Source organism: Protopterus annectens, chromosome 6.part1, assembly GCF_019279795.1.
Source record: "Protopterus annectens isolate FY-2018-M chromosome 6.part1, PAN1.0, whole genome shotgun sequence".
NCBI lineage: Eukaryota > Metazoa > Chordata > Ceratodontiformes > Protopteridae > Protopterus > Protopterus annectens.
Window position 1 is genome coordinate 404,891,454 of NC_056738.1, and position 27,255 is coordinate 404,918,708.

Below are 27,255 nucleotides of genomic sequence, written 5' to 3' on the forward strand. Positions count from 1 at the left end.
GCCATGACTGTCGGTGCGTCGGATCAGATACCTTACCTTTCGGCTCTGTCGTCTGCTCCGATCTCCTCCTTGGAGGGATCTCGGCGCCGAGCTTCCCTCGTCTGCTCCGAGGGGGCGAGTGGCATCGGACCCTTGTCCGACCCCGCTCTCCCTCTCGGGGCTTCGGCGCTGGTGAGTTCGGCTCTGACATCGGCTTCGGAGCCATCCCTGTCGGTGCCTGGGGAGGTCCTTGTCTCTTCGGAGCGGGGACCTCTGGCCTTGCCTGACAGGGGTGCCTTCGAGGTCATGCGGAGCGCGCTAGAACCAGGGTCTGCCCCACAGTCGGCTCCTTCAGCCCCCCCCATCTACAGTGCCTGCGGTGATTTCTACTCACCCCCTTGCCTTAGACCGCAGAGAGCCAACTCCTCAAGTTTCCCCATTGGGAATTTCCTCGTCTTCTGAGGCCTCTCCTGACCCGGTAGGAGATCCCCCTAGGAAGAGGCAGTGCAAGAGGAAGCACATTGACTATTGTCGATCACCTCTGACACTTACTTAGAGGAATCTGAAGGTTCCCCTCGATCCCTCTCTGAGGATGTCTCCTTTTCTGACATCCTTGAGATCCTCAAACAGAGGGGGAACTGGCCAGCCCTTAACTATTCGGAGGATGAGTCAGTGTATCTTGAGGCGTTTGGCTCTCGCCCTTCTACCTCCTGGGTGTCCCCTCCCTTTGACCCCCTTATGGAAGTGGTGGCAAGGAAGGCTTGGACGGCTCCTGATTCAGTGGAACCCACCCCAAGGAGACCATCTAAATTTATTACTGCCCCTAGAGATAAAGATTTTTTATCCAGAGGTGTCCCTGTTGATGCCGTGGTGGTGGCTGCGGCCACTAAGAAGGAGTTAGCCGATCCTTCGGTTCCTGTCCATCCTCCTAATAAGGAATCTAGGACCATGGACAGGTACGGCAAGTGGATTTTCTCATCAGCGACCTTTTCAATGCGTTCGCTGAATTACTTATGCCACTTCACTCATCTCCAGAGAGATTTACTCAAGGATATGGGTGAACTGATAAAGGATCCTACAGCTGAGGGGTTCAAAGACACAATGAACTCCCAGTTGGCAACCCTGAATTCTATCGTTAACTCCTCCATGCGGCTGGTCTCATATGCTGCAGATGGGGCGAGTAGAGCCGCAGGCACAGGTGTTGCCTTACGACGTCACGCCTGGATGCGGCTATGCAACTTTGCGGACCCTTTCAAGGCGTCCTTCACCAATTCTCCCTTTGATGGATCATCCTTGTTTGGTCCACAGGTGAAGGATACATTGACCAGGTGCGAGGTAGAAGGTAAGACTCTCTCTGCCGTAGGAGTCCATTTTTCTACCCCTTCTAGACCCTATCCCAAAGGTTAGAGGGGAGGAAAGATGTGGTTCCGCAAACAGTCCCAGGGAGTCTCATCTGACGCACAAGGTCGATTTCCCTCTAGAGGCAGAGGGGGGAATAATAATAGACGCCGCTCTAGAGGCAGAGGAGGTCCGCAAAACCAGGGTAGCAGAGAAATGTTCTCTGATAAACCCTTTCAGCATCCCTGAGGGGCTGCCCGGCTGTCCACCTTCGGAGGCAGTTGGGGGAAGGTTATCCCTGTACCCAAAAGCCTGGCTTTCCCTTACTCAAGACAAATGGGTACAGTCGATCATATCCGAGGGTTACAAAATTCCCTTTATTCACATCCCATCCCAACCCAAAAGATCCCTTCCAGACGTTCCACCCGGTCTAAGGGAACAAGCAGCATTAGAAATTTCAAAGCTGCTATCAAAAAGAGCTATCCAATCAGTCCCAGCAGACCAGCAAGGATCCGGAATCTACTCCAAATTCTTTTTGGTACCAAAAAAAAGGGGACTGGAGACCCATACTGGATCTCAGCTACTTAAACAAGTATGTCAGGAAAACAAAATTCCGGATGGTCACGCTTCAGTCCATTCTACCCTTCTTGGGTCAGGACAAATGGATGTGCTCGATAGATCTTCAGGACGCGTACTACCACATCAAGATGAACAGACGCTCCAGGAGATATCTCCGCTTCAGGCTGGGAGCCAGTCACTACCAGTTCAGGGCCCTGCCCTTTGGTCTCACTACAGCCCCCGTGTGTTTACCAAATGCATGGCAGTGGTCGCGGCTCACTTGAGACGTCAAGGATTCCAGGTGTTTCCATATTTAGATCACTGTCTCCTTACCGCCACCACCAGACATCAACTTCTTCTATCCAGGGACTTCACCATCCAATCTTGCCAAGCTCTAGGCATTTCGATAAATTTCAAAAAATCTGCCTTGTCGCCTTGTCAATCTATTACCTTTATAGGTGCCACCTTAAACACACTCAATCTTTCAGCCAGACTCACAGAGCAGAGAGTGTCAGATATTCAAAAACAAGTTTCCCTTCTCTTACAATGCAACAAAGTCAAAGCCAGATTAGTTTTGAAGGTGTTAGGACTCATGGCAGCAGCTATTCCCCTTCTCACCTTGGCTCGCTTTCACATGAGGATCCTCCAATGGATGCTGTTTACTCAATGGTCCTTTCAACAGCTCCCGATGTCCCATACCATTTTGATAACTCAATCATGCAAGAATCAACCGTCTTGGTGGATCACATCACCTCAACTTCTCCGAGGAAGACCCTTCACTCCCCCCCCCCCGTCGCCACGTTGACAACAGATGCCTCCCTGGTCGGGTGGGGGCATTATCAGGGCAGGACAGTCCAAGGCACGTGGCAACCTTTCGAGTGCCACTTGCACATAAATGTCTTAGAGATGAGAGCAGTGCTTTTAGCGTTGCAAGCCCTTCACGACTCTGTTCCCACTGGGACTATTGCAATTCAAACGGACAACATGTCCGTAGTGTGGTACATCAACAAACAAGGTGGAACCAGATCATACCCTTTATGTCGAGAGGCACTCAGACTTTGGCAATGGGCTATCTCTGATATCAATGCACATTCCCAGGAAATCCAACGTTATTGCAGACAAATTGAGCAGGGCAATTCTCATGCCCCACGAGTGGTCTCTAAAGAAATCAGTTCTAGAAGAAGTTATTCCTAAGATGGGGCCAGCCTTGCTGCGATCTTTTTGCTACTCCCCAAAACAGCAAGTGTCACGACTTCTTCGCTCTCTTCCCGTTACCAGGCCATCCCACCAGAGACGCTCTAGTTCACGATTGGCCCCGGGGACTTCTGTATGCCTTTCCCCCCTTTCCACTAATATCTCAACTAATTCAGAAAGCCATCGCCTTGAGAGTGACAATGATCCTCATTGCCCCTTACTGGCCTCGACAGATATGGTTTCCGTTTCTTCATCGTTACCTTTTGGAGCAGCCTTGGCATCTGGACCCAGTACCAGATCTGATAACCCACCAATCGGGTCAGCTGCACCAATCTCTGCTTTCTCTAAACCTCACAGCATGGTTTCTCCGATTCCAACCTTAGCCAGGCTTCCCTCAATATCTCGCTCGGTCCGAGATATCTTGATAGCCTCTCATAAATCTTCTACCCGGAAGATTTATAGTAGCAAATGGAAACGCTTCTCCTTTTGGGCAACGTCAAAAAACATAGATCCCTTTACAGCACCTATCCAGTCTATTCTAGATTTTCTAGCAGAACTCTTTCATTTAGGATCATCTGCATCTACCATTAGAGTTCAATTGGCTGCCATATCTAATTTTCATGTTGGTGTCTTGGAGTCTAGCATCATGGCTCACAAACTCTGTAAAGCCTTTTTAAGGGGCGTATTTCTTCTCAAACCTCCAATCAAAGATCCCCCGCCTCAATGGGATTTGAACTTGGTTCTGGCATCCTTAATCCTTCCCCCCTTCGTGCCGGCAGCTTCATGTTCTCTGAAGTTGCTTTCTTGGAAGACACTTTTTCTAGTAGCTATAACTTCAGCGAGAAGGGTATCTGAACTCCATGCTCTGTGCAGTCGTCCTCCTTACTTAGTGTTTCACAAAGATAGGGTATCCCTCCGTACTAATCCATCCTTTTTGCCCAAAGTTTCCTCTCAAGTAAACCTAAACCAAATTATTGATCTCCCCGTCTTTTTCCCTAACTATTCAAACAGGTCGGAACAAAAGTTAAATTTTTTGGATGTTCATCGCCAACTTAGATATTACTTAGATAGGACTAAACAATTCAGGAAATCTAATCAATTGTTTCTGTCATATGCGGAAGGAAAATTGGGCCTTCCTGTTACTAAAGTATCCCTCTCTAGATGGCTCACCTCTACAATTACCTTCATCTATGAGATAAGACATCAAAAACTACCCTCAAGACCTAGAGCTCATTCAACTAGGGCATTAGCTACATACGTAGCTTTTCAGGATAGGCTGCCAATAGATTCCATTTGTGCAGCAGCCACCTGGGCTTCTACTCATACATTAATTTCACATTACAAATTGGATATGGTTTCCAGAAGCTGTACCAATTTTGGTTCCACTGTTCTCAAGAGTCTGTTCCGATAGGCCACCCGGAATAAGGTGCTAGGGACGCGGTCCCATCCAGCAAGAATGAAGGCGAGATGGACAACTTAACATTAAGAAGTTATGTACCTACCATAACGTTCCATGTTAGTTGTCTTCTTCTCGCCTTCTTTCTTAGGCCCCGTCCCTCCTTCCCCCAAGCCTGGACAGACCGACAGGAATTCAGTTTGTGTTCTTCCTCTGGAAGTCGTCATTCCCACACGTTCTACCACCTCTTTTTCTCCTTTCTTAGGTCTGCAATACCTTTCACGCAGGTTGTTTTGAGGTGGGTTTCCCTACTCCATTCTATGGAGACTAGGGTTGCTTGGTATAGCTATCAAACGAGATCTGAGTTTCAAAATGCTAAATTTTAAGCCATCGATGTGATGTGTGTTTCCCTTCACCTGTGACTTGCTTGTGACAAAAAAAAAAAAAGAAAATTACTGTGACTTAAAGTGCCGATTGTCAGAATACCAGTAATAGTGTAGAATGTATGTCTGTACATTTTTATGGTAAGTATCTAAAGTAATATGGTGGACATTTCATGCTCTCCTGGCAGTAGTGGCAGTGTGTGCAGTACTGTAAGGTAAGTAAAAGGTATATGCCTTTTTCACCACTGTAGTGCGATCCTAGAGTTAGTATATATAGTTGGGGGGTGTTGGGGGTGTAGCCCCTCCACCTAGTTTGGTTTTATATCATCCGTTTTTTCTTAAGAGGGTAAGTAAGTAGTTTTTAAGTTTTGGAAAGAGTTAGATGGTGTTTTAAATGTGCATGTCTGTGGCTTAAAATTCAGTATTTTGAAATTCAGTATTGTATGCTTTCAATATAATGGGACTCAGTCAAATGAGTTTTCAGTATTTTGAAAATTAGGTGTTGTAGTCTCGTCAAATGAAGTTCAGTATTTTGAGTTTTCAGTCATGTGAAGTAGATCCCATTGTGGTGACTTTTTCAAATTCATAGACGGCTCAGCTGCAGATCTTTTGCACAAAGACTTGCAGCACCACAGTGGGCTGTCTCCTCAGCCTTGTTGTATGCTAATAAGGTAGTCTGGGGGCAGGCATATGCTAATTGTTCATGTATTGTTCCCTAGAACTGCCTGCTGTAAGGCATTTACACAGCCGAATGATTCAGTGTATCTTTTGTTTTTTGTAAAGTAGCATGCCCTCTCCTGGCTGCTCACGGTAATGAAGACCAAAACATGTTTATCCATCATGAAAACGTTAAGTGCTAGAATGTTTTAGTGGTAAGTTAGTGTTAGGGTGTGTGTGTGTGTGTGTGTGTGTGTGTGTGTGTGTGTGTGTGTGTGTGTGTGTGTGTGTGTGTGTGTGTGTACCTGACTTGGAGGTAGCATTAGGGGCGTTAGTGAGGGTGTACAATAGGTAGGTGTGTGTGTGTGTGTGTGTGTGTGTGTGTGTGTGTGTGTGTGTGTGTGTGTATGGATGAATAGTGAGGGTGTACATTAGGTAGGTGTGTGTGTATGGATGAATGTATGAGTGTGCCTTTGACAACAGTTGGGGAGAGGTCTATGTGTGTGTGAGCATGTATATGCATTTGTGTGTGTGTGTATGTGGAAGGACGGATTGTGCTGGGCTGTCCTATTTCCACACACTCCTAGACTAAAGAGCAAAGCCTAGAGCAACAAGTCAGAGGGGCACCTAGACATCAAAGGTACCTTTTTAAACTCCTTTCTGAATGGCACTTTAACAGAGTGGGGATCCGTGGTGTGGAGAACATAGCCACCAGAGAAGATGTACTATTAAGGAGAGTGTCATAAAGGCACTAAAAAAGATCACAATCCTGTAATTTGCCACCTCCCCCACAGGATACTAGTTCTGTCAGCACCAATAGACACCTCGGATAGCACCTAAAAAAAAAAAAGATTTGAGCCCTGTACCCTTCGCACAGAAAAAACTCAACATTAACCTACTTCACTAACTGATAAGCTCATGAAGGAGGAGGTTTTTTTTTTGACATATGAGGATCTCAGCAGTTCCTTACATATAAGGCAGCGGGACTAGGAACACTTTGCATACCTTTCAACTTCACATCACAACACATCAAGAGAAAGCTGAAAGCATGGACTGTTTTTAATTTTTCCTTCTGCAAACCTAGAAATTTACTACAAAAGCAGCTTTTGCAGAACCATTCATTCAGTTAAGGATATTAATTGTGAAACCTGAAGATGTGGCATTAAGGATGGACTGTAATCGTATGTGAATTACCGAAGATGGACAAAGGAAAGATAGGGACGTTCTGATCACAGGAACAGGTGTGGGGTATGGGGTATGGGGTGGGTGGATGTGTCAGTGTGTGTGGCTGTGTTTTACTCTGTGTTTATGTGTAGGTGAATGACTGGCAAATTCTGTGCTAACAAGATATGTCTGCCAGTATTAATTACTGCAGGAAGTTGCTGATCTGTACATATGGTAGTTTTGTAATTCAGAGACATATAAACTAGCCAGTAAGGATATCTTTCCTCATTGTGGAAAATGTGTCTGATTTGCAAAATACCACCTCTTGGAAACAGGGCCTTTTTTATTGTAGCCCTTATTGTAAGAGCTGGGTTTTTTAATGAATCCCAAGGAAATACACACACGTGTCCACTTTCATTTGACCCAAAAAGAAATGTACTGTGTATATGTAATTACTTTTAAGATTCTGAAGATGTGATAGATCCAAAAATGGTAATTGTGGAGTAAGACTCCCTTATATTTTTGTCATTGTTCACTTTCCAGGGGCTACTATCGTGATCTCTTGACAATTAGAGATCTTGCTCTACTGAAAATTGATATGTAGTAGAAATAAAATCGCTGAGCACCAATTTAAGTTGAGTAGATTACAGACAGTATATTTAGCTAGAAGTGTAACAAGTGTTTTCTATCAGTGTTTCATTTTGAGACATAGTTTCATTAATTTATATATATAGTTTGCCTGGACATGTCCTACGTAAGCGGCATTTTGCGGAGATTATGTAAAAACTGCTTATTTGCAGGAACATTCAAACATACTAGCAATTCAGTGATTTAAATTGGTAGTATTTTAAAAAATCCAGTTTAAATTAATGTTAATTTTTTTTATTTTTCTTGCAGCTTTTGGTGAGTCAGTTCCACTTGCAGTTCAGGAATCTGGAAGAACACAGCTTCAGGTAATATGTTATTATTATTATTATTTATTCTTAAAGAAAATAATGTATCATACCAAGACTCTTCCATATCCCTCACCCCTTATTTATAAAATTTTAATAATTAAAACAATCCTTGCAAACTTGTTTATCAAAATTTCTGTTTTTTTGGTTTGCTAAGAGGAGATTTGAGATTTGTTCTAACAGGAAGAATATGTGTGGCAGACGTTTAGAGGGTACAAACTTTATTTGTATTTTAGGTTTTGTTCTGGATTATAGTGATTCTAAGACTGAATGATCCTGGAGTTTAGAAGAGGAAATGTATCATCAGTGCAGCAATTTGTTGTGGGTGCTGACAGTTCCGAAGTATTGCCATATTTTACCTTACCAACAGATTTCTGTTAATATATTACGAAACACAATTCATTGTTTTGGTAGTGAACATTTTCTGCACTGTGAACATTCCTACAGTCTAATGTGATGGTACTAAATCACTTATTTTGAAACTGCAGTCCTTTGATCATTTTGTTTTCCATTTTGTCCTTTCTTGCTTTAAAAACAAATATGTCATGAGTGCAGATAATACTTTAGTATTTAGTTAATGTAGTTTTCTGTTGGCTAGCCTTTGCTGGGTTTAATTTTCTTTACATTTCATTGTCAAATTATGTTTTGTGTAAGAATTTCACTAAAAAAAATGGACACAGTTTTAGTATTTGGTAAAAAAAATGGCTACCATTTCCTGCCCACATAACTGGTATTGGTGTAGCTTTTTTATAGCAATTTGTGCATAGAGAACTCTTGAGCCAAACAAGAGAAATCTCCAGCTTTCAGACAAAAGACTTGCCAGTCCAAGGCGCAAGATAAACTGGAAGTTGTCCTAACCATATGCTTCTTAGAGCACACAGGGAGCATACTGCAGTCATCAGACTGGACTTTCTCTCCAGACCCCAAATAAGACTCCACTTTTCTTTCTGCAGAAATCATTGCTCAGTGTCACTCTTCCAAGTAGCTCACATGCACACACACACACACACACACACACACACACACACACACACACACACACACACACACACACACACACACCTACCTGGGAAAGGCTGGCACAGATTTACCCTCTATGCCACCTCCACCCAGGCTATAAGGTAGATTTACTGCTACCAGCCAGCTACTTTAAGGCTCTTACCAGGGTACCCAATTATTCTTAGTAAAATGAATACTTATGCAAATGGTAGTGTTAACCAATCAGCAAAACTTTCAGGAGCGTGATACTACAGTGCCACTAAATAAATGCAAGTACTCTCAAGGGTTAAAATATTTCCCAAAAGACTAGCCACAATGAAAGGTATAGATATATTTAATAATAAATAATAAGAAAAACTTGAGAATACTGAGCATCTATTTGCAATAAACACTAGAATTTCAAGTCACAGGAAATATAAAAAATAACAGATGGAAAGACTGACAGGTATAGAAAAACAATACTTTTAGCTAATCTCATTATATTTTCCTAACTGACTGAAGAATTACTGTTCCCTAGTTAAGTTACTTATTAAGGCAAGGCGAGATGAAGTGGGTGAGTTGTCTTGTCATTTCCAAAACAGAGTGCTGAGTGTCTTCTGTCACATCTCTCACTAGTATCCAAGTACAATTTCAGTGCTGGCCACAGAATGACATTACATCTGGTAACCTGATTCTGCTTTTCCCACACTACCCCCTGACTAGAAGCTGAGCCAGGCTCTAGCACAGATTTGTCATAATACACACCTAGAACTTTGCTAGGGCTTATTCCAGCATCTGGAGATGGTAAATCAATTCCACCCCTTTCATCCTTCTTGCAGAGACTAACCAGCCATTCTCTGGCACTCCAGGGTAGCAATTAGGTCACCACTAAGGACAATAAGAGCAGGATCCCAGCCCAGACATTGTGTTTCTGGCTGCATTCAGGCCTGTGAGATAAAATCTTTATGGACTAAACCAAGTCATTTAATTTCAGACTATTTTTCTTCAGGTTAGTTGGGCTAAGTTTAACCACTTCCCTTCCAGCATCCTCTGTTAACATACATAAATTTCATCAGTTACAATACAGCCTGACATATATGTATATTTCTTTCTGTCCAGCAGGACCCAGTATTGATACATTTTTAACACAAGCAACTTGAACAGACCTGTGTGATCATTAGTTGTCTGCAAGAATTCTCTTTCTTTGAATTTATGAATCCCTTATTTTATATGCCAGTGGCTCTAAATGTAAAGCAAATAAAGGGGAAACAGGACTCTCCTGTCTTGTTCCTCTGTCCAAACACAGCTTGTCTGAGAGACCCTTCCCACCATAATTCTTAACTCCAGCCCTTCATATATCTTCCTAATTAATCTTATTATTCTTTCAGGAATGCAAATGCCACCATTGCCCTACTCATAAAATCCCAGTTGACTCAATTAAATGCCTTCTTCATCAAGACAAACCAGCAAAAGCAGTGTTGTCCTACATAATTGTTCCCTGTGTCTCATTATTGTTCTGTCAGCATTGCCAAATGTCTACCTCCCTCCACAAAACCACATTGATCTGTAGCTATCAATTTTGGCAAAACTTTTGCCATTCTCTTGGCTATAATAAACATTAGCACTTTATAGTCCTGGATTAAAATTGAAATGGGTCTATATGAAGCCAGATCTGAAGGGTCTTTACTCTCTTTGGGTAAAACAGCCACTACAGCTTTTTTTCCAGTGTGGTGGTACCACCCCCCCTCCACTTTTAAAAGTATGTTAAAACCTTCCAAATCTTTATCATTATCTTCCCTTCCAGCTTCTAACTTCTACACAAATACTGTTTGTTCCTGGAGTCTTCCCTCTTAATTGATTATACATCACTGTTTTTCTCATCTCTAATTTTTACTTCAATACTTTACATTGTTTTCTTAATCCGTGGTTATCTTAATCCGTGGTGGTGGCGCTGCGGTAGCATTGTCGCCTCATAGTAAGATGCTGTCCGGTTCGATTCTCAGCTAGACAGTCTTCTGCGTGGAGACATGCGTGAATGGGCATACCTTTGTTGAAGGTTGTGCGTCAGGGCTGGTAACTCGGCACATAAAAATCAACTACCAATCATTAGCGGACCCGAGTTCCGCTGTGGCAACCCCTAACCGGGAAAAGCCGAAAGACTCAAACTTTACATTGTTATCTTGGTTATAATTGGTACATGATCTGAAGTAGTTTGGATGTGTGTCATAGCTTTCAATTCACAGGGTCTGTGACAACGGATCGAATAGTAAAAAGATGAACTTCTGTAAGAACGAAAATGCCATTCATAGAAATCCGTTTTCTGAAATCACAGTACAGTGAAAACTGGAAAATTTGCCCTTTCCTCACTGTAGTGCGATCTCTGAGTTGGTGTGTGTGTGTATATATATATATATATATATATATATATATATATATATATATATATATATTTAGTGGGGGTCAAAACGGATTTCTATGAACAACATTTTCGTTCTTACAGACGTTCAATCTTTTTACTATTCGATCCATTGTCATAGACCTGCTAACACATGCTCCTGTGAAATATAATTTCTAGCCCAGTTATTGTACCATGGGTAATAATCTGTAAATTCTATCACAGTTCCTACTACTGAATTCACGTCTTCGATACCAAATATTCTCATATATTTCTTCAGAAATCAACATTATTTTGTAATATTTTTCCTATAAGGTCTCCAATTTCTAGTCCCCACCCATAAATATTCCATGCTGAAAGCTGATTATTTCTGTCAAAATTCTCTTAAGCAGCATAATAGCAGTTGGTGGAATATAAACAACATACCAGTGTAACCCTTACCACTGCCAGTAACCCCTTACTACCAGAAATTTATCATAAGTGTCTTTCTCCCTCTTTTATTACTGTTGGAACCCCACTAAGAATCACTATCCCTGATACTCTGCTAAATGTCGACCCTGAAATACTTTTTCTCAAATTCAGATGCTCACTTCTATCCAAATGTGTCTCCTGCATCATTGCTATTTGCACTCTACATTTCATTACTATTTGTGTTTTGTCTATAGCTGTAAGGATATTTACATCCCATGATTATATTGAGAGAGCAGCCATTATGATAGAAAGATATTATTCTCAGCTGTTAATACAGGACAGTTTTTTTTGAATGTGCGCTTACTAATGTTTGGCAGGCTAATCTCTTAGTCAGTTTCTTCTCATCTCCATTTGGATTTGTCATATTGTTCAAGATCTTTGCTTCAATGCAAACACTGAAAAAACTAAACAGACTTTCAGAATCCTTCATCCTCATTTAACTTACAACAGACACACAAAACTATGAACATTTTGAAAAAAAAAGTCAGATAGGAGCAGTTGCCCAAAATTGACAGCCACACACACAGGCATTACCTATTCTAAAACTAAGATTACCCATGCCAAAGCAGATGTTGCAGCCTATGTTCCCATTTACACCTATTGCTACTTGCTCTTTTCTTCTCTTCATTTCCCTCCCAGGTGTGAAGAAAACAGCTAGAATGCTTTTCAGTAAGCATTAACTTTTAGCCCAAATAAAAAGTGCAGTGGCTACCTTTAAAGTAATAAACTGGACTGTGTGTGCGCTGTTATGTTAAATACATTAAAGTACTAAGGCTGCTGAGGAGACAAATGTGTATATAACATATTCAGTTTTCACATCTCCAGACTTCATTTAATTTTCACTGAATAGCTTGCCATTATACCTTTTAATGTTAATTACACTGTGCCTTGTACATTTCTCTCAGCACAAAATGGTCAGAGCTTTCATTTTAATTGCTTGCACCTACAGATGGGTTGTCTACAAGTAAAAGTTGGTAATTAGGGAAAAAGCAACCAGTATTCTTGTTTCCTACTGAGATGATATACCAGTGGATAAGAGAAACGTATATAATTACTTTTCAAATAAAAAAATGCCATAATTTTGTCTTATTTTTCAAGTATATTTGTTTAAAAAACATGTCTATAGTTTAAATTAAGGGCATTAATCTAGACATCCTCCCACTATGAAATCACAGGAAATTGTGATATTTTACTACAGTATATATGATTAATACGTTTTTATATCTCCCACCTCAGCAGCCCAAGATTGTAACATATTAACTTTATCTTGCTTTTTTTCAGCCTTTTTTAGCCTTTCTTACCTTGTTGCAATGTAAAGCCTGCATATATTACAACTAAGAGAAACTACTTTGTTTTAATATCTTTAGCATATACAGCAGTCACCGATAAGAGCCCCCCAACCTCACATTTTAAGTACCCCTGACTTCACCCTATGCAAAATTGCTGTATAATATCACATGCAGTTTACATAACATGCAATTTATGTCAGGAAATATTGTACAGATATTGATAAAAACACACTGAGAGCTTAATTTTTGTCTTGGTGACTTGGTTTCATTCTTTGAGCCTCTTTCTTCTTGTGACTATAAATTCCTGGCTTGAAGGGTAGTATTTTTGTAGCAATCACAACAGCTAGGGGAATATCTGTACCAAAGAGCTTACTGGTATGAATAGCCATGCCTTTTCTTCACAGAAACTGGGTCTTCCTCCTTATGAACCCTACATTTCTTTCAGATGTGGTCTTGAATTTGTTCTCAGGCATACTTTTATTTTACCTGTTCCCTGGTCTCCACAGTTATAGACAGCAATTTTACTGTACTTAGTGGACTAATGTTAGTTTATCTTCTGTGGCTCAAATAAGGAATGAAGGTAGTATAACTGTATCATGGCACTTAACTCATTAAATGCCTAGAGGTAATTATGAATATGAGCAAATCTGTTTAATCCTTGGGTATAAGTTGAATGTGACCATATGTTCTTTGGGGGCAGGACAATGGTAATTTGCTAGGTAGATGTGGAAAGGCTTCTAGTTTCATTCATTCTAAAATTACCCACTTTACCCATTTCATCATGTAGAGGAAACTATACCCTGTCCCGTTAGTTACAGGATGCAAGGCAGAGAAACTGATACTGGATGGGATGGCAGATGGTTGCAGGATGCATGTAGTTGTGCACATACATGCCCACTCACATATACAGCTTACACACACAGGGGCAATTTGAAGGATCACCATTTCAAATGTATCTTGTGTTTGTATTGCAGATAGAAACTGGGGTTTCCAGATGAAAGCCACAAGGACTTGCATACTCCACACAGAAAGTGCCACAGTTGATGAACAAGTGCAGTGTGGCATTAATGTTAGCCACTGTACTTCCCTCAGTTTTAGCTTTTGCAGTTTAAATAATAAGAAAAATAGAAGTATATCTGAGTGCTCACTGATGATATAGCTAGTTGGCTGTTTGTGGTAAGGAGCCCAAGTAAATAGAATGACTGACAGACTGCAATCTTATGAAGTGATGAGGACTTTATTAGGATGTATGTACTGTTAGTGGCAGTATTCATTTTTCTAATAACTGGTTTTCCTTGAAATTAGATGCAGCATGTGATTTTGTGCACCTGTAAGAGGAAGAAGTTTACCTAAGGTCTTACTATGAAAGCCAAAGGTTAAGCACTGGTTTAGGTAGAGTCCGATATGCTTAAAATGCTGAACAGTTTGTTTGAACATCTGAGGGGAATAATATAATAATAATTATATATTCCCTCAGAATATACTACTTACTAATTTTTCTTCTAGTCTTTTTGTTTCTTACATAAATTTCCAACAGCTTCTGTGTAACTGTGTCTTATCACGTCACCCTTTTTAATAATTTACCAAACCATGTACTTTTTCCTCCCCTTCTAATCTTCAGTGTATGAGTCTTGCTCCTTACACCTATTGATAAACATGTTATGCTTTATTTTTTATTGTATTTATTTGTTTTTATTTACTGACAAAGTCTGAATGGACGGAGATCCCATTTTCAGTGGCAGCTTGCCAACATTATACTTCAGTGATGGGAACACAACTTTGTATTTGGCTGCAAGTTTTGGAATTACATTTCACTGTATTTGCAATTCCTGGGTTTCATTTACATTTTATAGACTGGAACTCTGAATTTCTCTGTTATATCATCCAGACTACAGACTTCCTGAGTTTTGTCAGTGAATGGATGAGGACAAGATAAGATTTTTGGAAGTGTTGTTATAGAAGAATTATGGTATAGGATCTTTTGAATCCTCTATTTATCTTAAGGCAACTTATTCAAACAGATTGCTTCAATTTAACGGCTCTCACACTCTGTGACAGAAGAAAAACATTGTGAAAGGGCAAATGATAGGATTGTCCAGATTGGTCTATGAAGAACATATATTTTTGGAAGTGTGTGAATTTTCAAAATCAATGATTTAGACAGGGCGGGGGTACTTAAAGGCTCTGTTTAATAGTTGCTACATAGAGGTGATGGGTGTTCGGCTTACGAAATATCCATGTTTGATTAGAAATCCGTTTAACTTACCTAGTATCAGGAAAGATGAAAAAGATTTTTCTAGAACAATAGTGTAGAATGTAATAGTAAAAATATGGATGGATGTTAAGGATATTTTTGCAAAGATTTGGTCCTTCGTTTTGGTACCTATGGGTTAACTGTTAAACTTGATGATGTGCCAAGGTTTACTTATAAAAAAAAGGTAAAAAATTTAAAGGTTTTGTTTGAGAGTAACAAAAACAAGGAAGTTGTCAGAAGGTGTATGTGCAGATGTGGATCCTGCAACCAGTTTAAATTCATATTGGACATGGAGAACATTAATGTGGTAGGATATCTGCATACTACTGCCTCCAAGGGTTGTTTTATAGTGTCAAGGGGGTAGTATATGTGGTGTACCACTCTTCTTTTCCTTCTTTTTACTTGGGTAAAACTGAGCAAATGTTGAGAAAAAGAATTTATCATCATCTATATGCTGTAAGAAAGGGTGATTTGACCAACGCATTGTGCAAGCACTCTTAGAATTGTGGGCAATATAAAAAGTTTCTATTTTATGTATTGGAAAGGGTGGTCCCATATTTAAGTGAGGAATTGGCACATCAGGTTTGCAGCCAGAGAGCTTTGTTGGCATATTTAACTGAATGCCCTAACCCCACAGGTATAAATTATATGATTTCAATAAATGTCCTGTTAACACTTAAAAGGGCTAAATTATGACATTTTTTGCATCTTTTTATTACTTTTTTAATACAAAAACGTGTTTTTGATGTGCAGGTAACTTATTTTAACTGAATTTTTAAAATTTCACTATGTATTTATGTGTTGTATGGTTTGAAAGTAAATATAAAAAAATCCACTGAAACTGTGTCCGAACAAACTAACTAAAACAAAACCCTTAGTGTACTGTAGCAAAATGATCACCAGACTTAAAACACCACAATGTAAAAACAAAAATCTATTTTAGTGCTTTTGTTCTTTACTAGGTAGAACGTAGAACTTCCTCAGAAAGGAAATATTTGTTCATTCATGCAATTAACTTTTTGGCTACAAGGTGGCAGTGGACAAGTTTATAAAATAGGAAATGGTAGGTGAGTGCTTAATCTGAAGTTCCTGCTTTATGTTTGGAATGAAAGTGCTCATTAAGCTAGTGTTCTTGTGGCTTTACCTCCCTTGGCTAGGATTTTTTTCTGTTTATGTAATACAATATAGGTGTGCAGACAAGAAACTATATACAGGTATATACAGTTGACATTTTTGAAGCAAATATGTACAACTAAGCATTTTTATATGCATATTTAGTTATACATTTAGGAGGAGGTGGTGCAAGTAAAGAGCACGTTAGAAAGTAAGAAAAAAATGAGGCTTATTAGAATGAGAGAAAAATGACATTAAAGAGGAAATAGAAAAAGAAGAGTATGGAAAAGGAAGATTTTGCTAGTAGAGGATGGTGGGAGTTAGGCTAAGCCCAAGAGGAATTGAAGACTGGAAGACAACATAAGCGGAGGTATAGGGGATGAGATGGGAGGGATTTTGAATGCATGTCAGTGGGATATTGTAGTGTGTAGATAATTATTCGCTATTTAGACAGGTGTAGGACAAGATCAAAACCATTTTTAAATGCTGTTTTACTTGAGTTTTAAATGATTTTAGTCAATCTGTTTGTCTCAGAGCAACTGGTATGCATTTCTAGAACTTAGAGTAAGAGAAGAGCAACTCTTCAGCTGTATTGTTGGGTTTAATTGTGGTAAGGAGGTGTTGGTCCACTAAACATAGAGCGCAAGTGGAAGAGTATTTCTGGATGACATCTTTAAGACCAGGCCAGTTTTCAGATTTATAGCTGAGATTATGGGTTATTGCCAGTTGTAAGTAGGTTAAATGGTAGGGAGTTAAGACAAGTTTAGTTGTTTTAGGGCCAGACATTGATGAGTCTGGTATGAGTGGTTAGCAGCAAATGTAGCTATTTTATTCTAACACTGTTCTAGTTTATTCTTTTGAGAAGCTTAAAGATTGGTAAACACTGCGGGTGAGTAGTTGGGAGTAAGTAGTGTCAGCTGTGTCTACGAAATATGTTTTTTTTTATGTTTTGTTTGTAATTGCTTGTTGAATGTTGTGGTCAAATTTCATGTGATTGTCGATTACTATCTCAAGTAATTTTGTTTGAGAGGCTGTTTCTATAATGGTGTCATTGTTTGAGGTCATAGTGAGGGGTTTTGCTGGGTCAGGTGATTTGGAGTAAATAGCATCAACTTTGTTTAGGGTTTTAGCTAGGTTTCAGTAGCTGAAAAAAGACTGTTGTGTTTGCTGATGAAGTTTTGTTAGGTTTTTGGCTGAGCAGATAAGTGTAGACACATCTGTGTATTGGACTATTTTGGCATATTTAGTGGAATTATACAGATCATTAATGAAAATATTGAATAATAGCAGTCCAAGTATAGACCCCTATAAATAAACAGATGTCTCCTTGCACCAAAGTTCCACTGCCAAAAGCAACCAGTATGAAAAAAAAATCAAAATAAGGCAGGAAACACCAAGCCGAGACTTCTGACAAATATTTATTAAAACAATAAAAAGTGCACAATGAGGGTTTTCAGGCAAATTCATAATAGTAATATTTTATAGTGCATGATTTTCTTTACATGCTATAAAGTAAAGTTTTCTCAGTTATTTTTATGCGTAATTGGGATACTAATGTAAACAGGTGATTCTGTTTTTTGTTTTCTTTCTTCTTGTTCAATTTTAAGAAATGTAGGCACTGCAGTGTAAAAAAAAGAAAAGTCTGGTCAAAAGAGCATGACAAAATAAAAATTAGTGTACCCTTCCTCATGCTTGCATACATGAATGACGTGGCTAAGGCCCTTAACTTGATCTAGTAATAGGTTTCAAGAAAAAGCAAGTAAATGTAAAAGGACACTTTTCTAGCAAATACAGAGTTGCTACTAAGCATACATTTATCTGTTCCTCATGTCTCCATGAAGATAATCTGATAAAGAGAAGTGGCTAGGAGATGATGTTTTCTGAAGGCATTTAGGTGTTTTCCCATCTGGGAGAGCTATAAAGATAAAAACAGACAGCACTCAGTAGAAACATAGGCTGTACCATGTGTCTTAGCATGGATAACCTTTCTTTAAGGTTAACCCAAGTATGTGTGTGTGGCTGTCAGTTTGGGACAGTCGTTCCTATTAGGAGGGTCAAACTTCAGTATTTGAAGATGTGCATAGTTTTGGGTGTTGGTGTTAAGTTAATAAGTTTTAGGGGGTATTGGGGGAGAGTTTGTGTTTTTTTGTTTAAGGGCATTTAATAAAACAAAACATTTTGTAAGATGTGACAGAGGCTCAAATGGATTTGACAAGAAATGACTGTATAAAAGATCAACTTGCCAAACAGTGTATGCATGTAACACAAAAGCTGGAACTAGACACCTAAAAAGCTGTTACACATAAAACGTAGGAATAATAACATTTTAACACAATGATGCTTTCTGTAATGTCTTAAAAATTCAGTGTTCTGACAGATAAATACAAAAAAAATAGAGTAGTGAGCTATATTAAAAATGTAGAGTGTAAATAGCTATACTACATGAGACATGCTTGGAAAGAGCTAAACAGTTGAATTTGATATTGAATAGTTTTCATTATGGTTACTCGGCAGAATACATGGGACAAAGGAAAAGAGGAGTATTTATATTAATTGCAACAGGCTCTCTAATAGTGATAGAAGAGGGCAAAACAAGATAATACTGGTGGATTTGTAATACTAAGGGCCTGCTGGCAAGAGAGGAGGATTACACTGGCATTTATTTACATTCCTTCTAAAATTGCTATAATGGAGTATAAGACAATTCTGGGAGAAATGATCAGATTGCAGCAATGACTATTACTAATAGGTGGGTACTGAAATTTGATTTGCAGCAATGAATGTGTGTCTGGAGGGCCCAGAAGAGAAAATATAACACAAGACGGTAGATTTTTGAAGAAATTTATGAAAGTATTTGGCATGGAAGATGTGAATTCAGTGCTTTGAGTTTGGAGTGAATGTACATATTATTCCCCAAGATGCAAAGACTGGGCTAGACTAGACAGAGTTTATATTTCACAAGAGCATGTGCATTTAATTGAAAGTCTTGTTACACACCCAATAACTATATTTCAGATCATGCACCAGTAATAACTAAAATAAACGCATGGTAATGAAATAAAAATGAGACACTGTCACTTTCCAGTCTATCTGTTGAAAAGAGAGGAATTTAAGTAATGGGTAGTAAAAATTATTCAGGAGCTGCTAAAGAAGCTAGAAATTTCTTCTGAAAATATAACTAGGGAGTGGGATAAAATTAAAGTGGAGTTTAAAAATAAGGTGGAGAGAAAAGAAAGGGAGATATGGTTAGGTAGTAATGAATTATTTAGAGGGATTGACAAATGTAAGTATTGCAGAATATGGGGAATCTCATAGAACAAGGAGAATCAACTGCAGAATGCTAAACAGAAAATAAGGGATTACTTCAATGATATGTATGAGTTTAAAAAGATTGCTGTTAAGCAACTGCTTTTGATAATTCTAGAGCATAATTTGTTTTAGCACAAAGACTCTGGCAACAGAAAGTAGAAAGGACTGTCACCAGGCTTAGGGAGCTTGTAACAAGGAAGATAAGAGATCCTGTAGAGGTTATTAGAAATATTTTGGAAATTCTATGAAAGTCTGTATAAAGCTGAGAAATATGGAAATCAAGATGAGGTACAAATGGAAATGTATGCAGGGGTTAGAGGTAGATGAGGTTCAATTACTAACAGTTAGGACAGGAGATGATATAAAAATGGTGATGTTTAGCCAATCCACAGGAAAGTCCTCCGGAATAGATGGTATTCCTGTGTAAGTTTGGAAGCTAGGAGGGAAAAACTGATAAAGATCTGGAAGATTTTGTTTAACAGTATTGAATTACCAACATCTTACAAGAAAGTGGCAGTAGCTGTAATACCTAGAGAGGGTCAAGACCCATCAGATCCTGCTAAATACATGGCCCATTTCAATACTAAACCACGATTATAAAGTGTTTTGTCTATAATGGCTAAAAGAATGGCAGACGGGATTCCAAAATTGATCGATCTGGATCAGTGTGGTTTTGTAGAGGGGAGACAAACATTTCACAACATTAACAGAATATTGATGATCCAGATTGATGCAGAATGTAAGAAATGCCACTGTTGTTGGTGGGTCTTGATGCAGAGAAAGCCTTTGACAGAGTAAGCTGGGACTTTATGAATAGGGCAGTCAAAGCCTTTGCATTCTTTAATAAAATTGTAAGGTTTATTTAGGAGGCCATATGAGGGCTCAGAGGTGAAAATTAAAGTGGGTAGGTTCCTCTCTGGTAATTTCTGCTTGAGGACAGGAACCAGGCAGGGGTGTCCTCTTTCCCATTTATTTGCATTATATTTAGAACCATTAGCACAGAAAACAAGGGACTGAGAAATTCAAGGATATAATTGGTATGGTAGTCAAGAAAAGCTGTCTCTATGTGCATGTATTATTTTATACCCGATAAAACCAGAAAAGGACATTTCACTGCTGTGGAACATTTTGAGACGGTTCCAGATCCTTTCGGGATATAAAATTAATTAAGCTATAACAAAGGCAGTAGCTGTAAATTATGTACCCACACACAAATTGGTTCAGCAAAATCCATATTTATGGGGACATGATAAAATTAAGTACTTAGGAGCATGGATTAAATGATTCCAGTGTGGCAGCTAAGGATATGTGGGAAGAGACTAAACAAAAGATTATACAAAAACTGAGCTATCGAAAGTTCTGTTATATGGCTATGGATAGTAAGATACAAAAATGTAAATGTTTTAGTTTTTTTAGTCTTATACACAGGTCAGGCATATTTTTATCAACCAGAGGGGAAGCTGTGGATAGCAGTTGAGAGCTGAAGGATTTCATCTGGGAGGGGAGGGCTGCAAGAATCAAGTGGGATTATCTGATCCTTCCACTAGAACAAGGTGGATTAGGATTACCCAATTTGAAGGAGTATTTCAGAGCTACACAGTTAAGGCTCCTATACATAGCGCAAGGTGAAACCTATAATTCAAAATGGAAAGGGATGAAGATGAAACGAGGGAGGAAACTCAAGAAACAAGGGGAGACTGGGCTTTTGGATGCAGATCTTTAAGGAGAATAACAGTAATCATACAGAATATTTTATTCATAAAGTAGCAGAAAGTATTCTAAGAATTAAGCCAAAATGGGAATGAAGAAATTGCTGTCTACCTGAGGAAAATTTCTTTGGAGTCTGCTTGGGGTATAAAAATACCCGTGCAAACACTTCCAAGCAAGAATCCTAAATCTTCTAGATTTGTTGCATATTTGGGAGCCATACATATGTCCTCCCATTGTTTCTTTGTGAACTGCTTATCCAGTCTCTCTTCCCAATCTTTTGTAACCTCCTGTGATTGATTCCTATAGCCATTGTGCAATATTTTATATGCCCTACTAATTCTCCCCTTTTTATCAGCAGCTTTTGTTCTAGATTCAACTAAAACTCTGCTAAAACAGGTCTTTCAGTTAGGATTGCCCTATCCCTTTATCTTTGCCTATACTCTGAGATCAATCCCTGATAGGGAAGACAGTCTCTAACCTGCAGTCCAAATGTCTTGGCTTCCTCCCACTCTTATCACCTTTCCCTCTCTAGTTATGGTTTCAGTATGTTGGCTCCTTTGCCATTTTCCTACAGTAAATTCCAACTCACTCGTGCCCGTTCTCTGTACTCCTAATTGCAGTCATCCCTATTGGCAGAATCTCCTTTCTCTGGCCTCATGTTGGCTTATTTCTGAAAATACTTTCTGCTACCTTATGAATATAATATTCTGGCTGGCTGTTATTGTCTTTAAGGATCTGCATCTAAAATCCCACTTTCACCTTAATTCTTAATTTTTCCCCTGCATCATCTTCCCTTTCCACTATGAATTATTGCTTTCTGCTTTTGTTACTTTTAACTCTAAAATGTCCCTTCAAATCAGGTAATCCTAAATCACCTTGTTCTGTTGTAAGAATATCTTATCCCACGTGACCCCTGCCCTCTTCCTCTCCAAGATAAAATCCTTCAGCTCTATTAATTACTGCCCACAACTTCTTGTTTGCATGATAAAAATATGCCTGACCTGAGTATAAAACTAAAGGGACTAAAAGCATTTTCACTGCTTGTATCTTGTTATCCATGTTCATAAACAAATGATTCCAGTTTCTCAGTTTTTGTATCATCTTTCATTTAGTCTCTTGTCACATATCTTTCACTACCATAACAGAATCCTTTTTTTTAACCCATACCCCTAAGTACTTCATTTTATCATGTTCCCATAAATGTGGGTATTGCTGAACCAATTCTATGTGGGTGCATAGTTTACATCAATAGCCTTTGTTTTGTCTTCACATAATTTACAGCTATAGCCTTTGTTTTGTGTTCATTCATTTTATATCCTTTAAAGTCATGAAACTGTTTCAGAATTTTCCACAACCCTGATATGTCCGTTTCTGGTTTTATCGGGTACAAAATAATACTGTCTGCATTAAAGCCAACTTTTCTTGATTATCATACCAGCTATATCCTTGAATTTCTGAGTCCCTTATTTTCTTTGCCAATGGCTCTAAATATAACGCAAATAACAAAGAGGAAAGTGAACCCTTGTGTCTGGTTCCTCTCTTCAGACAGAACTTATCGAAGGGGAACCCTTATGCTTACATTTTTGCCTCCGATCCCTCATTTATTCTCTTAATTAACCTTATTGTATCAAGGCATACATATGCTTCCATTGGTCTACTCCTAAAATTCCAGTTAGTTCTGTTGAATGCTTTCCATGCATCAAGCTCCACCAGCAACATCTGTATATTTTCTTACATTCTGCTTCCTACTAGATCATGACTATTCTATTAATGTTGTCAAATGTTTGCCTCCACTCAACAAAACCACATCAATCCATATCTATCACTTCTGGCAACACCTTTACCATTCTTTTAGCTGTTATAGACATAACCACTTAGTTTAAAATTGAAATGGGCCAATACAGAGTTGTATCTGATGGGTCTTTACTGTCTTTAGGTATTACAACCATCACAGCTTTCTTCCAGGATGTTGGTGCTTCTCCTCTTTTTAAAATACTGTTAAACAAAACCTTCCAGATTTGTTATGTTTTTCCCCCTCCTAACATTCAGACTTCCACAGGAATACCATCTATTCCTGGAGACTTTTCTGCAGATTGATTATACATCACAATTTTTATCTTGTCTCCTAATATCTTAACTGTTAATTGTTGAGACACCTCTATCTGTACCCTTAGCATGTATGTCTGCCCTAAATATTTCAATTTGTGTTTTTTCTTAATTTCCATAATCATGAGCTTTATAGAACTTTTCAAATTTTTTTCAAAATGTCTCTCATACCTCTACAGGATCTCTGGTTATTTTTCTTGTTATAGGCTTCCTTAGATTTGGCAACAACCCTTTCAAATTTCTGTTGCCTTAGTCCTTGTTTTTGTGCTCTGGAGTTATTGTAAAAAAAAAAAAAAAAAAAAAAAACAAAGCTGCATAGCAACACTCTTTTTTTTTTTTTTTATAATTATTGTTACTTATTAACCATATCACATTCTTTCATTTCTACCCCCTTTTTAAACTCCGCTTTCGTTTTTATCTCACTGACTAGCGATTAACTTCTGAAGAAATTTTCTGTCTTCTCTAAAAACTCTTGAATAATTTCCATTGCCCATTTGTTAAATACCTCTCTTTTTAACAGGTAGGTGAGGCACCAGTGTCTCATTTTTACTTCATTTCCCTGCATCTTTATCTTGGTTGTTATTGGTACATGCTTTGAAATAGTTGGATATGTGTAGAAGCTTTCAATTAAATGTAGATGTTCCTGTGAAGTATAGTTTCTGTCTAGTCCAGCCCAGTTATTGTACCTTAGTGAATAATATATAAATTCTCATAGAGTTCCTTCTACAGTATTTATGTCTTTCATACCAAACATTTTCATCCATTTCTTCAGTAATCTACCCTCTTTTGTTATATTTTCCCTTTTAGGTCCCGCAGATACATCCTGACTTTTACAAATCAAGTTCCAGTCCCCATCTATAACTAATTATCTGCTGTTGTCAATCTTCATCAATTCTTGACTCTTGGGCGGTTCGAAAGTTGTATAGCTTGTGCCAGCCAAAAAAACTTTCGAGCCAAGTGTCTACCCACAATGTCCCTCCCTACATTACCCCAGATCTATTTTGTTGCTCTTATAGAAAAATGCGTCAGCTGACTCTTCTCTCACAGTTAAGTAGAATATTTAAAATGATTCATTCTGCATGTAACTTTCTGTATTAGTTAAGCTCTTGTAATATTTCTTAGCCTTAATCTATCCACTTTTTCTTATGTAAGTGATTTAATTCCATTTAACCCTATACCTGTTGGTATTTCTTTCCTACTACTGTTGGTAGTTCCTCTCTCTCCCTTTCTACTACCGTTTGGTAGTTCTTCCTACTGTCATTGGTAGGACTTTTCCTTTGTTCTGTGTGTGTGTGTGTGTGTGTGTGTGTGTGTGTGTGTGTGTGTGTGTGTGTGTCTGTGGTTGCCTTTGAGTTTCTGCATTCTGTTCTCCTACCATGGCAGAAAAATCGAAGTCTACCACTGGTTTTAAACAGTGCCAAGAGTGTGGCAGAAAAATGCCTTATTCTGACAGGCACAACTTTTGCACTGGTAGAGCATCATAATAAACTTGTACTTAAAGTGCTTCTTACAGCCCTCTTTGAAGAAGCTTTGTCCAAGGCCATCCAGTCTCCAGAGGCCTCAAGTTCAAAAGTTAGTCGTTTAGTGCCAACGTCTCCATTGGCACTGACATTAAAACCTAAGTACCTGTCTGTTGGTTCGTCTTTGGAACCAAAACCAAAGGTTATGAAACTCATGGAATAGACTGAGTCCTTGGCACCAATCACCACCTCTGTGTCATCGACACCAGCTACAGCACTGGTAGCAGTAACAACTCCAGCACTGACACCGGCTTCCTCAGTTTCCATGTTGGTGCTGACAACTCCTGCTACTCTGCAGCTTGCACCTTCTTTTTCGGTGTCAAACACTGAAACTTTCTTTGCACCCTGGAAGAGATATTCTCTCTCTGTTGACCCCCTCCTGGGTCACCTTGCTAGTCCATTTATAGAGAGGCCAGAATCTCCCTCTGGATTGTCTGTTCGCTCCACCTGGAGTCTTTCTGAAGTTGACATAGTGAGGTTGGTGGATCAAGTTCTGACAGCTAGGGGTCTTCCTCCATCTTCTTAGCCCCCTCTCCCACCTGGAGCAGGGGCGTATTCTCCCAACACTCCATTTATATTCCTTCTCTGATCACTTCGGAGGCTTTAGAGTTGTAGACTCCAACCTCACAGGTTCCAGTGGCCCCAGCACAGACAACATCTTTGTTTTTGGTTCTGGGCACGTCTCTGACTCCCTCTGTGCCGTCAGCACTGATGGATCCCCAGGATCGTACCTCCACTGTTGGGTCCGGGAGATTTGAGTTGACTCCTGTATCTTTATTTGGAGTCATCCTTAACTCCTTGGACTAGGCTGGCTGGGGGTCTTTCCTTGGCTCCAGTTTTGGAGGTGGGCCTCTCATGGCAGGATGTGACCCCCATTCCGAGTTTGTCTGTCTTGGTTCTGGGCTTCCATCCTCCACAGGGGGGGCCTGACTTTCAAGCTATGGAGAAGGCTTTGGCCACTGCTAGTTCCCAGGTGATTGCTGTGTTACCAGAGTCTCACCCCATGACCCCTGCTTTACCCAGAACTTCCCTCAACATCTGTACCCAGACAGTGAGCTCCAAGGATGCAAGACATACCAACTAAAGATCACTCCTCTTCCGAGTCCTCTTCAGATATTCCCACAGAAGAGCCCTGTCAGAAGAAGCTGTGTAAGAGGAAACATCTAGACTCCCCTGAAGAGTCAGTCACCGAGGACACAGATTTCAATGATGGGGAGGGTTCCCCTCAGTCACCCCTGGAAGACATCTCCTTTGGAAACATTCTAGAGATCCTCAGAGAGGGGTAATCTACCTCTGACGAGTTTGTGTACTTGCAAGCCTTCGGACCTCGCCCTTCTACTTCCTGGGTCACTCCTCCTACTGACTGTCTCAATTAAGTTGATTGCTCAGCGGGCTTGGAAGGCTTCTGATTTGATAGAACCAATTTCCTGGAGACCAGATAAAATACTCTCTGCTCCTGAGGGCCACCAGCACTGAGTGAAGGGATTAGCAGTAGATGCCATGGTGGTGGCGGCTGCCATTAAAAAGGAACTAGCTGAGGAAAGTTCCACTTTTCACCCCCCTAACCGAGAGTCAAGGGCAGCAGACAGATTTGAAAAGTGAGTCTATGTATAATCGATCTTCACTCTTAGGTCCTTGAACATCATGGCACATTTCACTAGGCTCCAAAGGGATCTGATCAAGGAACTATCGGATACCCTAGCAGGAGCTGTATCTGAGGAGGTCCAGGAAAAAGTGGCTTCCCAGTTAGCTACCCAGGAGTCTATTGCTAACTTGTCCATGAGGCTCATTGCACATGCAGCTGAAGGGGCGACCAGGCCAGCCAGTTAAGGTGTTGCAATTCGACAACATGCTTGGATGTGCCTGTGTGAGTTTGCAGAGCCATTAAAGTCTTCCTTTGTCAATGCTCTTTTTGACAGATCTGCTTGTTTGGCCCCATTGTTAAAGAAACTCTAGCCAGGAGTGAGAAAGATGGAAAGACCTGGTCTGCAGTGGGCATACATTTTTCTGCTCCCCAATGAGCCTATTCCAGGAGTCAGAGGAGCAGGAAGACGTAGTTCAAGAAGTCCCAGAGGCCTTTCCAGAACATACGTGGTGCAGACTCCTCTCAGGGCAGAGGGGGAGCTCTAATGGAAGACACCATTGTAGAGGCAGAGGTGGCCTGCAGAACCAGGGTTCCAGAAATTCCTTCTCTGGCCAACCCTATCAGTGCTCTTGAAAGGGCGGCCCGATTGCTTACCTCTGGAGGCAGTCAGGGGAAGATTTTCTTTGCACGCAACAGCCTGGTGAAAAGTAACCACAGATGCCTGGGTGGTGAGAATTATTTTCAGAGTTTACTGTATTCCCTTTGCACTTTATCCAAGAACTCGAACAAGACTACCTGATGTTCCATCCAATCAGAGGAGACCAAGCAGCCTTAGAAATACAAAAGCTACAAGAAAAAGAGTCATCCAATAAGTCCCACCAGACCAGATAGGATCCAGATTTT

General features: G+C 39.8%; 1 protein-coding gene across 2 annotated transcripts in view; it reads left to right on the plus strand.

Moving 5' to 3' along the window:
- CFLAR (CASP8 and FADD like apoptosis regulator) overlaps window positions 1-27,255 on the plus strand; it is a 764,637-nt gene that overhangs the window by 506,511 nt on the left and 230,871 nt on the right. For both annotated transcript variants that reach the window (XM_044075821.1, XM_044075822.1), the window contains one exon: window positions 7,567-7,622. In XM_044075821.1, coding sequence (XP_043931756.1) covers window positions 7,567-7,622 — 56 coding nt within the window. The remainder of the gene's footprint in view (window positions 1-7,566; window positions 7,623-27,255) is intronic.